Source organism: Dermacentor andersoni, chromosome 3, assembly GCF_023375885.2.
Source record: "Dermacentor andersoni chromosome 3, qqDerAnde1_hic_scaffold, whole genome shotgun sequence".
Taxonomy (NCBI): Eukaryota; Metazoa; Arthropoda; class Arachnida; order Ixodida; family Ixodidae; genus Dermacentor; species Dermacentor andersoni.
In genome coordinates this window covers 210,647,770-210,662,754 of record NC_092816.1, presented here as the reverse complement: position 1 = coordinate 210,662,754, position 14,985 = coordinate 210,647,770, and the positions used below count along the sequence as shown (strand labels likewise).

The 14,985-nt window shown below is 48.8% G+C and overlaps 1 protein-coding gene across 1 annotated transcript in view; it reads right to left on the bottom strand.

Annotated features, from left to right (window-relative positions):
* The window catches only part of LOC129382908 (uncharacterized), a 59,610-nt gene extending 50,830 nt beyond the window's left edge, over positions 1 to 8,780 (bottom strand). The window contains exon 1 of the mRNA XM_055067135.2: positions 8,727 to 8,780. Within this exon, the coding sequence (XP_054923110.1) occupies positions 8,727 to 8,777 (51 nt within the window). The 5' untranslated portion in view covers positions 8,778 to 8,780. The remainder of the gene's footprint in view (positions 1 to 8,726) is intronic.
* Between the last annotated feature and the right edge of the window lie 6,205 nt (positions 8,781 to 14,985).

The window sequence follows — 14,985 nt, the reverse complement described above, 5'->3', positions numbered from 1 at the left end:
ATTTTCTTCTGTAAGGATCTAGAGAAATTAGCTGCTTTAAAATGATTTCTCTAGTATGAATGAGGGAGCTCTGACTAAAATCTCAAAACTTGCTTCAATATGTCTGTACACCTCTTTTTTCACTCCAAATCACAGACGTATTCATTCCTATGCTTGGAGAGTTCCTGGCCGGAGCGCTACCCTGAGTCGCAACAATGCACCCAGCTCCTGTTCTTAGAGTTGTACTTGTGGTGACGTTGAGGTCACCAGACACTGTTGCGAACTCTAGTAAACACAACCCCTAAAGGCCCATCTCGCCTTCAGATTTTTAGGATCTCTAGCTTTCTTTTTTTTTTTATAGCGTATTCTGAAAGAGAATATTGCGTTTCATGTCCTTCTTTATACTTAAGGTACGGTATGCGATGTATTGGTGGTAAACTTCCATCTTATAAATATGGTTCAAATGTTGCACAAACACCTAAAAATTGTCTGCAACGTTTATTCTAAACAATTCATCAATAAAAGATCCCGTTGTTGGTCACAAGTTCGAATAATGGCGTGGCACGGAAGAGGTTAATAAACTGCTTCCTGTAACACATATACATAAATTAGTCAGTCCAATTTGCTCCTGCTAATTAAGATATAATCTACCAGTGGCTGTTCTATAAGCCATTTTAACAAGTTTTAGGCACTGCTGTTAAGTTCATTGTCGTAATTTCTGGTCTAATAAATAAAACTGAAAAAATAATATAGTCATATACGAGGCGAATCAGAAAGTATTTGCCCCTTTCTTTATTTGCCAAAATAAGCTACATACTGGTATCAATCGTCACTTACAGCGCATACATAGACGAGGTACAGAATGACGACGAAGACAAGCGCTGACAGCGCCTGTCTTCGTCGTCCTCTTTGTCCCTCGTGTATGTATGCGCTGTAAGTGACGATTGATACCATGGAATACCAACTAGCCCGTACCCAAACGTTGCTTCCACATACCGGTAATTCCAAATATACGCAATATTCTACGGACCTTACACTATTTTTAAACAGTCTCCGCAGCGGGTCAGACATTTGTCCCAACGCAGCACTAAATTTGAGATGCCCCTCAGGTGCACTTTGTTCCTCTGACTGTGGAATGACCGTCGGACTGCTGTCTTGGCTTCATCGCTGAATGGGAATCGCTGTCCTACCAGTAACTTCTTCAGCGGTGCCAAAAGGTGGAAATCACTAGAGTTGGGGTCCGGGCTGTATGGTGAGTGGTCCAGATTCTCCCAGTGACATGAGCAGAGCTTTTCCACGGTTCTGATTGCCGCATGTTGCCCCGCATTGCCATGGAGGCGCGGTCCTCGGCGACCCCAGAATAAGTTATCTTCACTTTCCCAACCGATGACACTGAACGGATTTTTTTTTTTTTGTCACATGCGAACAAGGATTTTTCCACATCATCGTCTGCTACTTCTGTTCCGGCGTCAAATGTAGTATCGACATTTCATCGCCAGTAGTAATGCGACCAACGAAACTGTCACCCTCCTCGGCATACCGTTGCAGATGATTAAATGTAGCAGTGATTCGCTTGCCTTTTTTCATGTCATCCAAATGCATAGGCACCGACCGGCATGAAACCTTCCGGTACCTTAACGAGCCCTGAACGATGTGGTAAACAATGTCATACGAAATGACAAGCTCCCGGGAAATGTCCTTCACGTGCATACCCCGATCCGCTTGCCCCATTGCATCCACGCGGAAAATGTCGTCAGTCAAGGACGCAAGCAGCCTACCCGAACGCACACTGTAATGCAAGTCATAATGGCTTTTTGCAAACTCACAACACCACCATATCCCACTACTCAAAGCGAGACACCTTTTCCATACGCCGGCTCCCTTTTCCTGTGAATTTTCATGGGCGTTCCTCCCTTGCTCTATAAGAAGCAAATCACACTTCGTTGCTGCTCCTGCACCGTGGACCTGTGAATCACAACCGCTGTCTTTAACAATTGGGAGAGGCGCCGTGCCACAGTCCGGTTCAAGGAAGTTCCACCGCTGGAATGGATATGCTGACTTGTCAGTTACATTAAGGTTGCCAACTCCAGAGGAAGTCGAGATGGAGAATAGGGAGAGGGAGGTGGGGTTGACTGGCGACTACCAAGCCTGCCAGCGCCAAGGTTCGCCATCAAAAGTGCAGACTCTAGCCGCACACCATGTTCGACGTTTACATCAAGAAAGGTGCAGTAGTTGCCAGGCAAACATAGTTATCAATACAGAGTTACGATGAATAGTTAGTGCCTACACCGGAATTAGAACCTCGACAAAAACAAAACCGCCTTTATGTTTATTACATTGCAGCAGGAGGCAAACAGAAAAGGTCCAAGCAAGCCTTCTGTTGGAACCTCAGTGCTGACGCCCGTTATTGCAAATGGGTCGCAAGCCCCAAGGGTAGCGTTGGCCTGGCGGCCTGGGGCACAACTGGAAGCATCCGAAGGTCCCGGCAAAGCATGAGTCGACTGGTAACAGAACAACTTGTTTATTCTAGCATCGCAAAAGAGCGGGCGGTCAGGTCGACCGAAGTGGAGAGACGGGAGAGCACGTAACTCAACGGATGAAATCGGAGCCTCCCTCGGCGTCCGGGGGCAGCTGCTTTTATAGTCTCGGAGTCGAGGGCAAGAGGGAACGCCTGATAGAGGCGCACGTGACGCGCGGCACGGACAGGCTGAGAGACACGTTGGGACGAGTGTAGTGACGCATCCGCCAAGCCGGCGCCGGTCAGACCTCCTCGCTTCACACTTGGGGAGCTCCTCTCCCCGGCTGCCGCGCTTTGACAAGCGTGGGCACACACACACACACGCACACACGAAGACACGTGGCACTGAAACACGCCTGGACGCGCTTGGCGGGGAGGCTTTGCGGCAGCTCCGAACGGGCCAAAATGTCCGCCGCTTTGAACGAAGCCCCGGCGTCCGTTGCATCCGCGCCGGCTATACCGCGCGTCGTAGGCGAAACGTAACAGACCGCCCCGCCGGGGGAAGGAGATCCCGATGGTCAGGGGACTGCATCCGCTGTCCGGAGGGATGTCGCTCGATGATGCTCATAACCTGAAGTCGGGCGTCCTTCAGCGTTTCTTGAGCGCCGCGCACAGAGAAGGCCTCGTTCTCTCGTTCAGGTTCACACAGGACACTGCAAAGTGACTTCGGGAGAGTTGACATTTTTGTTCTCGTTCCCGGCAAGCGTTAGAACTACGCCGAAACTCAACCGCTCAGTCAGCAAGCACGAAACGACCCTCACCAAGTCCTGCCAGGCTCTTTCCCCTTTTATACCACTGCCTAGTTCCTTACAGTAGTCTAGCAGCACTCAGAACGCGTCCACAAATCGGAAAATTGCACTAGAAAGCACATCATCACTTTGAAACACTACACAAAAGCAATATGTTAAAAACACTGCCTCAGGAAGAAAAACATCAGTAACAAACAATTTTGAGCCTGATTCCCACGTTAGGGGCTTCGACTTAAGCCATCGGCGTTACCGTTGAGACTCCCCTTTTTGTAACGCACCTCAAAGGAATATTGTTGCAAAGCGAGGCTCCAGCGCAGGAGGCGGCCATTTGTGGAAGAGATGGTCTGCAGCGATTGGAGAGGGCAGTGATCCGTCTCGAAGCATGCGAAGCGGAGATCGCAGCGAGCGACCGTACACTAGCTCAGCTGGCGAAAACCCCGTAGCCGCATGCGGCGCGGTCTTTAATGCCAACGTCACCCCAGGCAGACACAGCTCCCAATCAGTGTGTTGTTCAAACCACAATGCTCTCAACACGCGCTTCATGACGGAGTGGAGCTTCTCAACGGAATTCGACATTGTGTGGTACACTGAGCTGTCTAACAGCTTTACCCCACATCTTTCGAGAAAGGCTGTCGTCAAAGGGCTAGCAAACACTGTGTCCTGATCTGATTGTATTTCCGCAGGAAAACCAACTCGCGCAAATATGGACAGTAGTGCATTGACTATCTCAACTGAGCTGAGTTCTTTAAGCGGCACTGCTTTAGGGAACTTTGCCGCTGGGCAGATCACAGTCAAAATGTGTCTGTACCCCGTGGTTGTTACCGGCAGAGGTCCCACTGTATCAATAACGAGCCGTCTAAAAGGCTCCGTAATGATAGGTACCAACTTCAACGGCGCCCTCGATTTGTCCCCTGGTTTGCCCACCCGCTGACAGGTGTCACATGTCCTCACAAAGCGGTCTGCGTCTCGAAAACACCCTGACCAATAGTACTCTTGCAAGAGACGGTCCTTACTTAGTTTTCTTAACTCCTAGGTGTCCGGACCACGAACCCCCATGCGACAAGCGCAACAGATCCTGACGATAGCATTGAGGCACGATCAGCTGATCGAACTCCACTCCCCTGCGGTCTAGATACTTCCGGTACAGGACCCCACCTCTTTCCACAAAGCGAGCATTTTTCTTGGCGATACCTTCCTTGACAATGCAGCGGATGTTTTCTAGGCTGCCATCCTTCTTTTGCTCGGCTATCAAAGCCGACCGGCTGACTTTTAGCAACCTATTAAGTCCATCTGACGTAGGCGCGATGAGCAAATCTGCAGATAGCTCTTCTAACTTTCCCGCATCGGGAATTTCCTCTGCAGTATCTGGTGCCTTTAACGCTACAGGCTCAATTTTATTCAGTTCGGGCGTGCTCTGAATATCAGCTTGCTGCGCCTCTGACCCTTTCTCATTGTTCGACAACGTCGGCCCCGCAACTACCGCCTTTGCAGCGAGCTCCCGAACCTTCGATCTGGTTAAGGCCTGAACGCTAGCCTCACCAAACAAAAGCCCCTTCTCGCGCAGGAGGTGATCGGACCTGTTCGAAAATAGGTACGGGTACTGGGGGGGGGGGGGGGGGGGCAGCATAGATGACACTGCGGCCTCCGTCTCAAGCGCTCCGAAAGGTCCTTCAATAAGCACTTTTGTTACGGGCAGACACACGCTATGAGCTTCCACGGCTTGCTTGATCCATGCGCACTCGCCCGTGAACATATCGGGTTCTACGTAAGAGGGGTGAACTACATCCATCGTAGCTGTGGAATCGCGAAGCACTCGGCACTCTTTCCCGTTCACGAGGAGGTCTCGCATGTAAGGCTCGAGAAGCTTCATGTTCTCGTCAGTGCTGCATAATGACAAAAACACGACTTTTGTTTTTGTTTCTGGACACTGCGCCGAAAAGTGACCCGGCTTCTGACACGTATAACACACGCGCGCTTGCCTCATCTCGAACCGTTTTCTGCGTTCGGCTTCGGCTGCCGCCGTCTCCTTACGTTCGGTCGGACTGCTTTCACTCGCATCCGAACTACGTGTGTCCCCCTTTGCTCTCATGGGTGTGAACTTCGGCCTCTCAAACTTGGAGCCAAATTCACCCTTTTGACCGTCCTTAGCTCCGCGAGCCCGACGCGTCACAAACTCCTCGGCTAGCTCAGCGGCTCTAGCCACCGTACTAACGTCTGGCCTATCCAAGACCCAGTACCGCACGTTCTCAGGTAACCGACTATAAAACTGTTCCAGCCCGAAACACTGCAGAACTTTCTCGTGGTCACCAAACGCTTTCTCTTCTTTGAGCCACTCCTGCATGTTTGACAATAGCCTGTAGGCAAACTCTGTATATGACTCACTTCTGCCTTTCTCATTTTCCCGAAACTTCCGACGGAAAGCCTCCGCTGACAGCCTGTACTTTTTTAGCAGACTCGATTTCACTTTGTCGAAATCTTCTGCCTCCTCTCTCTTCAAGCGAGCGACTACGTCGGCCGCCTCGCCGGGTAACAAAGTGAGCAAGCGCTGTGGCCACGTTTCCCGAGAGAACCCCTGCTTCTCGCACGTTCGCTCAAAGTTAACCAGGAACAAACCAATGTCCTCTCCAAGCTTAAACGGCCGCATCAGGTCAGTCATTTTGAACAATACTCGTTCTCCTGCACCGTGTGCCTGACTTCCATTACGAGCGCGTTCCATCTCTAACTCGAGACGCTTCATTTCCAAAGCGTGTTGACGGTCGCGCTCTCTTTCTTTCTCTTGTTGCTCTCGTTCTATCTGTTCTTTACGTTCACGCTCATCTTTCTCTTTCTGTTCTTTAAGTTCACGCTCCTGTCTCTCTTTCCGTTCTTTAAGTTCGCGCTCCTGTCTTTTTGCCCTCTCCTCAATGGTCTCAAGGCATTCCGACAGCTCGTCATCCTCCGCTTCTAACTCAAGAATAGCCCTTAGCAGTTCTGGTTTTCTGAATTTGTCTGAGACATCCAGACCCAACTCTCTTGCAAGCTCCAGCAATTTCGGTTTGCGCAACGACTTCAAATCCATGGCTGCTCTGAATGCTGCTTTCTCTACTGCCTACTATTGTCTTGCCGCAAACTAACCCGGCAGCAACGACAACCACAATTACCAGCTCTGTTTCTGACACTAACAAAAGCCTGGCAAAACTCAGAAGAAGAAAGTCCCGCACTCACCAAACCTCGCAGCCAAGAATTCAGCGCAGTCGTTCCGCTGCAGGCAACCAGTCATCACACAGGGCTCGTTGCACTGCTCCCGGATGGTCGTTGTGCTGCTCAGCATACAGTCAACCGCATATCTTCGCTGCTGGCCTCCGTTGTCGCGATCTCACCGCTGGCAACCAGCTGTTGTAACCTCAGTGATGACGCCCATTATTGCAAATGGGTCGCAAGCCCCAAGGGTAGCGTTGGCCTGGCGGCCTGGGGCACAACTGGAAGCATCCGAAGGTCCCGGCAAAGCATGAGTCGACTGGTAACAGAACAACTTGTTTATTCTAGCATCGCAAAAGAGCGGGCGGTCAGGTCGACCGGAGTGGAGAGACGGGAGAGCACGTAACTCAACGGATGAAATCGGAGCCTCCCTCGGCGTCCGGGGGCAGCTGCTTTTATAGTCTCAGAGTCGAGGGCAAGAGGGAACGCCTGATAGAGGCGCACGTGACGCGCGGCACGGACAGGCTGGGAGACACGTTGGGACGAGTGTAGTGACGCATCCGCCAAGCCGGCGCCGGTCAGACCTCCTCGCTTCACACTTGGGGAGCTCCTCTCCCCGGCTGCCGCGCTTTGACAAGCGTGGGCACACACACACACACACACGCACACACGAAGACACGTGGCACTGACACACGCCTGGACGCGCTTGGCGGGGAGGCTTTGCGGCAGCTCCAAACGGGCCAAAATGTCCGCCGCTTTGAACGAAGCCCCGGCGTCCGTTGCATCCGCGCCGGCTATACCGCGCGTCGTAGGCGAAACGTACCACTTCAGGCATTATAAAAATAAAATCCGATTTGTTGATCGATATACATTGGCAGATCCTGACTGTTAACTTACCACTATCATTAAAAGGAAAGAGTTAGAATCAATGCATCCTACCGGTGCTGGCATATGGCGCAGAAACTTGGAGACTGACAAAGAAGCTTGAGAAGAAGTCAAGAGCCGCACGAAGAGCGACGGAACGAAAATTGTTAGGCGTAACATTAAGAGACAGGAAGAGAGTGGTGTTGATCACAGTGCATACAGGGTTAGCCCTATTCTACGTGACATTTGGAGAAAGAAATGGAGAAGGGCAGGTCATGTAATGCGTAGATTAGATACTCGGTGGACCATTAGGGTTACGAAATGGGTGCCAAGAGAAGAGAAGCACAGCCAATGACGACAAAAGTCTAGGTGGGGTGATGAAATTAAGAAATTTGCAGGCGCTAGCTTAAATCGGTTGGCGCAGAGCAGGGGTAATTGGAGATCGCAGCAACAGGCATTCATCCTGCAGTAGACATAACATAGGCTGATGATGATGATGATGATTCAGAAGAAAAAAACAACAACGAGAATACGCATATTTGGCCAACATTATGAATTCTGGACTCGCGACATTTACACAAACGTCCGGACTGTCTCGCAAAATTCGGGGCGGTTGGCAACCTTAATTTAGAGTCGTAATTTGGCTAAAAAATAAGGCCAACGACTTTCTGATTCGCGTTCGTACTTCAAGGACATCAGCAGCTTTAGTTGAGACTGTCTGCTAAATGTTTCTGATTTCTATTCATGCAAAAAGAGTCATTATAATTACGGAACTTCTGGGCAATTTCGTGGGACATGCACCGCGTCGCAAAGGGCCAGTCGGCGTTGCAGGGAATGGCCAACTAGCTTTTTGCTTTTCTTGCAATATGCGCCCCTTTTCTCCTATTCTGCAGGGAGAAATTGCTGTGTTAGTACTTTGCCTCGTTACAGATGGTAAGTTCACTAAAATGTTTACTCTGTTTACTCCCAGTGGCAATCATTAGCAATTTGTCCCAGTGGAATCTTTGCTGAATTATAGAAACAGATTTTTCTTATCATTGTTATGAAGCATAAAGCAAAAATTGAATTTATTAAGTGTATGCAAAAATTATTATTGACAGAATGTATTCCTGCATTGGTGATTCAAGCATGTGAAGCCATTGTATTTAAGCTGTTAAGAGCTTTATAGACTTGTCCCTAATTTATTTTAAATCAAATTCAAAGCGATCACACATGAACATAAAATACATTCAGTTATGATTTATTCAATCTAAAAGATTGCTCATACACAAAAAGGTGGCAGCAGAAGGAAGGAAAGAAATTGACTATGCCAACTATTGTGTGAATGTTATTGAAATAATAAACAGACAACGGTGAAAATGTCGAATATCTAGGACTACCCTAAGAAGAAAATTCCGATCCAATATTCGGAAATAGCAATAGAAATATTTGGCACTCACTCGGTACACCAGCTGCACTGCAGACTTTTCGTAGAAGAGGTCCCACATCATATCTGGTCCGTACTAACAAGGAATGAAGCGAAAAAAAATTCATGTGAATATTTTACACAAAAATGTCTACTGTACGCTCAACTGATAGAACGTTTGTGCTTGCTATGCGATATGGAAATATATCCTCGGGTTTTGCCTGCCAAAACCACGATCTGACTATGTGGCACATCGTAGTGAGCAGACAGCGGATTACTTTTCCTGGGATTCGATAACGCGCACCGAAATCACTGTACACGGGAATTTGCATATCACCTCTATAGAAATGCGTCCGCCACGACCCCGATTTGATACCGCAAACTTGTACTTAACAGAATTGAGCAGCTCGTACTCAGCCAAGCCACTGTGCAACCATGGCGGGCACTACTGCATTGCTGTTATAACTTCGGAGTAGACACCATGGTGCATGCATACTTTGAAGAGTGGGCTCTTGTCATGCTGATAGCATATACAGAAAGATGCAGCTAAACAGGTAAAGCCTTGGTAGTTGTCTAGGTATCATTTTGCAGGTATTTGGCTCTAGTACAGAATTCTTCATTCTTGAGTCATCTGTCTGGCGTGTGTTTGCCCCGGTAGTCACTCCACCCTAAGTTACAAAACCAGGACCATAGTACCACACTACCGCAAGGTATGCGTCCTACGATAAAGTCCATCATTGCAGATATTTGGTCTTATTGCTGTAACATTTTGTCGTTTTTTCCTGCAGCACAAAAGCACAAGGCGATAGAAGAGAAAATAAAGACACACACAATGGCCTGTGTGTGCCTGTATTTTCTCTTCTACGTCTTTGTGCTATTTGCGCTCCAGGAAATAACTGACGATAAAGTTCTTGAAATTTCCACAAGATGGATAAACCGTGATGAAAAATCGCCAGTGGCTAACAGGTTGCGGAACCAACTACAGATATGAAGCGTAAACTTTTGCAAACCTTCTTGCCACCGATGTGTGTATATGTGTGTGTGTCTGTGTGTGTGTGTGTGTGTGTGTGTGTGTGTGTGTGTGTGTGTGTGTGCGTGCGTGTGTGTGTGTGTGTGTGTGTGTGTGTGTGTGTGTGCGTTCGTGCGTGTGTGTGCGCGTCTGTGTGAAAACGTTTATTGAAATGAGGACCAGAGGCTCAATTTTTCAACCAAGGCGGGCAGCTTCCACCTTGGCACTAGCAGGCCAAGCCCTTCAGCGACATCATGGGACCTCTGAACGTCCCTCTGTTGGTGATGAAACAATAGGCTTTCAATCCGTTTTTCCCACTCTGTCCATTCTTCAACAAGGTTGGGGAGAGTCGCAGGAAACACCACGCCAGAGGTGTTTTACCTCCATTCTTCACGCTAACACCGAATGTATTGTTCACTCCGCTAGGAATGTTTCCCTCTGCAGGCTCATATAAACGAAAACTAAGAATAATAGCGGCGTTTACTGGCATCTATTACTCCCCCCCCCCCCCAAAAAAAAAAATCATATATAAGGTACGAGCGCTCAAAATAATTTTACTACTTTCGAGTCTCCCTCATTCTAACGTAGGCCCAGAAGCGACTGGACGTGCGCACCACCTTAGCCAAGCCACCGCGGGTAAACGTTGGCTGCTATTCAAAAGTGAAAGCAACATGCTCGTCGCTTTTTATCAACAACGCATGCCTATCTAGCATTTAAAGAAGCAGGAGCCGGCCGCTGCTAACTTAAGCCCAAGAAATCCTTTATTAATAGAAATCCAAAATCAAGAAAGGGGCTGACAGATCGGATAGCACACTGTGGTATAAAATTTGTAAACAGGGTTAAGGTGCCTCAGAAAGGCTGGCCAGCGTTTCGACCGGAGGACCCATCTTCGTGAAAGGCGGCCTCATGATCCTCGGCATGTTAGTTTTAAAGGGTTAGTGCAGTGACGTCACGTGCGGGTGTTGTCGCTGCCGGCTGGTTTTAAAGAGAGAGACTACAGAGGTAACGAGCGCTGTCGTCCGACGTCTGTGAGCTTCGCTCCCAAGACGAGGGGACAAGAGCGGGAGAGTGGGAACGCGGGGAGAAAAGAAAACAAAGAAAAGCGGTGAAAAAAAACAGGGCGCCACCAAGACCAAAAAAAAAGGAGAGAGAAAGAACAAGAAGAGAAAAAAAAAAAGACATTGCAAACAAGGCATCTTTAAAAGTCAAGCCACACGACGACGTCGCATTTGCGTTGGAAACCAGACTACATATATAGACTCGATCACCTAAAGAAACCCTATCAAACAGGAACCACCCAAACAGTGCCCTTCAAACAGCCTATACCACTGCAACCAAACTTGATCGAGACGAGATTTAGTAGTATGAAGAGGCGTTGTTGTTCTTGTGATCGTCTCGATCACAAGAACAACAACGCCTCTTCATACTACTAAATTCTCAAGTGCACTCCGAAAAGTGAATAACATCCTCAGTAAATACTACCGAATTCTCACCAGCAACCCGAAACATAATAAGATTTTTCCCGACCCTCCCAGAGTAGCCTTCAGACGCAACACTAATTTTAAAGATATTCTTCTGCATGCCAAACTAAGCACAAAGAGCAAGTTGGGAACCACTCCCTGTGGCCGCCCCAGGTGCTCTACATGCAATAATATTCAATCTACTACTACGGTGAAAAGTACAGCGCCGAATTACGCACACAAGGTAACTTCGGCTTTCACCTGCACATCAAGCAACCTAGTCTACTGTCTAGAATGCACCGCTTGTAGCAAACAATACATAGGTGAGACTGGACAACAAATTCATACAAGAGTCAACGGTCACCGCGCGGACACGAAACACAAGTTAACTAAAACAGTAGCCAGCCATTTTAATGAACATGGTCATATATTTGACAAAGCAAGGCTCTATATACTACAAACAAGTTTCCGTTCCCCTCGCAAAAGGAAATGTACGGAATCATACCTCATACACAAGTTTAATTGCCTACACCCGACGGCAAATAATTGGTCACGTGGAAACTTAGAGTCTTTAAAAGCGGTATCTTAAATCTGAAATTCTCACATCAACCAAGACACAAAACACATCATGCCACCAGCTAACCTTAATTCTTAACCTCACCTACTTTTCGATTTCGAAAACATTTTCCTGCCTACTACTCAATTTAATATACTCTTTCAGGTTTTAACGTTTATTTCAACTGTACGACCCCCTTCTCCCATGTACACTTGCCCCCGCCCGCTTCTGCGCACATCACCCTCCTATTTGTTACTCTGGTTTCGGTTCCCCCCCGCTCTTTCCTCTTTTTTTATATCTTTTGTAACACCCTCACCAACACATTCCGAAGTCAATATGCCTTTTTCGGCGCCTCAACCGAGGGTATCGCCATTCTTGGATGCCGCCGTAACGACACCTACGTTGAGCAACTGAGGTAATGCCCCTTAAAAGATCATGCCGCTGCCTTTCAGTCACCCACGGCATTGCACCGCAGACTCCTCTTCGCCATCTTAAGTACTTCAGAATTGCTCGACGTATTGCTGCTATGCTACTCAAGTCACTCTTTCAACTGATGTTCTTTTTGCCTTTTGTGTTACTCGCGCACTGACCGCCTAACCGGCTCTTCTAATGCCACAAGAACATGCCGACAACGCCACCGCTGAATGCTTCCTAACCTCTCGCCTCCCCAACGCGCTCCCAGTCCCCCGTCTTTCCTAATCTTTTTTCTCCTTGTTGTTCTTTTTCTCTCCTTTCTTTTTGGTCTTGGTGGCGCCCTGGTTATTTTGTGTTTTGTCCTCTCTTCTTTTCTGTCTTTTCCTTTCTCCCCGCGTTCCTACTCTCCCGCTCTTGTCCCATCGTCTTCAGAGCGAAGCTCACAGACGTCGGACGACAGCGCACGTTACCTCTGAAGTCTCTCCCTTTAAAACCAGCCGCCTGCGACAACACCCGCACGTGACGTCACTGCACTAACCCTTTAAATCTAACATGCCGAGGATGACGAGGACGCCTTTGATGAAGATAGGTCCTCCTATCGAAACGTTGGCCAGCCTTTCTGAGGCACCTTATCCCTATTTGCAAACTTTATACCCCAGTTTATTACTATGAAGTGGTACGTCTAAGGTAATGCTACTAATAATTTGTAGTGCACTCGTACATCATCCAGCAATAAACGGGCTGCGCAGTAGCTGCAACCTCCCTATAATCCGTCTAAATGAACACATTTCCGCTAGTGGTTAAAGAAGCAGTTCACATTATACCATTATACCGGAAGGGGCAGCGCGACGATCGCCTCCATAGCCAGAGACTATTGCTTCCACAGCAGCAGCAGCAGGCAGGACTTCCGATGTTCTTCGCTAGCATCTTCCGCGGAACCGTGGCCTACGGAAATTAGTAGCCAGGGTGGGCTTCAGTTCCCGGTGAAGGCATACCACCATGTCGTTGGCACGCCGGTGATACACATTGGTACGGCAATGTCTCGCACCGGAAATACTATTAAGGCCAGCAAACAGGGAGGACTCAAATTGGCGTCCACGGTCTGTTGTCACGCTGCCAGGACGACCAAAGTCAGACACCGACGCACAAATGAAAGCGCGGGAAACAGTCTCAGTGGTTATGTCACGAATGGGAAGAGCCTCTGGCCAGCGTGTGAAACGGTCGACCATGCTGAGTATATAACAATAAACTTGAGACACGGGTAACGGGCCCACGATGTCGAGATGAGCATGGTGGAGACGATAGCCGGTTAGAAGGAAGACACGCGTAGGCGTCTTGGTATGACGGTTGCGAGACAGCTGTTCGCTTCAACGGTTTATTTCGCAACTGGCGCCCCGAAGAAAATGACCTGGATATGATGATGAATATATACAGATGAAGAAGATGAAGGGGTAATATAATGCTCACACAATTTCCCCCACGTGTGGAAGTGGCCAACTTGGCCGCTGGTTATGGCGGGAAACGCCGTATGAAAGGCTTTAAACGTGAAACATGCACAACCTCTGTGGCACGGCAGCGGCCGTTCAAAGGCGAAACAACTGGAGTGACACGATAGTTCACTGGCGAAGTATGTTCCCGAACAATGTAGGGCCCGATAAAACGGGACTGAAATTTCTCGCACAATGGAGGAGCGCGAACTTGCGTCCGCAGTAACACTTCGTCTCCTGGGTGGAAGAAAACGACACGGTGATATGCATCATAGCGAATTTTGCGGTCTTGTTGACTGGCGTCGGTGTTGAGGCGGGCACGTTCACGATACCGGGCAATGCGCGAAACTAACTGCTCACACACTGATGTGGACGAAGGCACGGGGACACCGAAGAAAGAAACGTCGAGGGTAGTGAGCGATTGGCGACCATACACAAAGAAAAAGGGCGAGTACCCCGTAGTGCGTGGGACGGCCGTGTTGTATGCGAAAGTGACGAATTGTACGATGACATCCCAATTGGTGTGGCCAGGGTTGATGTAAATAGATATCATGTCGGACAGCGTGCGATGAAAGCGCTCTGTGAGACCATTAGTTTGAGGGTGGTAGCTGGAATTCGTCTTATCGATGCTATTGGACGCACGGAGAACATCGTCGAGAAGTTTAGAGAGAAAGGTCTTGCTGCGGTCACTCAAAAGGAGACGTGAGGCTCCATGCCGTAAAAAGATGGCTTCCAAGAAAAAGGCTGCAACCACCTCTCCGGATCCCGAAGATAGTGCGGCTGTTTCAGCGTACCGTGTCAAGTGGTCTACAGCTGTGACTATCCATCGTTTACCGCCGGTGTTTAAGGGTAGCGGTCAATAGAGGTCAATACCAACGACTGCGAAAGGGGCTTCAGGACACGGGACAGGTTGGAGCAGACCAGCCGGAGGCGAGATCAGTCGTTTGCGGTGTTGCCAGCGCGAACAGGTAGCCACGTATTTCACTACGCTGGTTGCAAGTCCAGGACAAGAGAAACGGCTGCGAATTCGCTCATAGGTTTTATGGCAACCAAAGTGACCGGCAGTGGGATCGTCGTGAAATGTCTCCAATATCTGGCCCAGAAGTGATCGGGGAATGACAGGAACCCAACGGTGTCCTTCGGGATGAAACGCGTACCGGTATAATACCGAATTTTCGATCTTGAAGTTCTTCAACTGCTGGTGGTGCCGAGCGTTGGGTGTGCGAGATGATCCGCGAATACGTTCCATAACGGAGTGGCAGTAGGAGTCATTACGTTGGCGAGAGGCAAACGTATGAGAATGGCTGGATGGAAGCCGGTCGAGAGCAGAGAGCGAAGGTAATGCAGGCGACGCGCCCTGTGGTTTG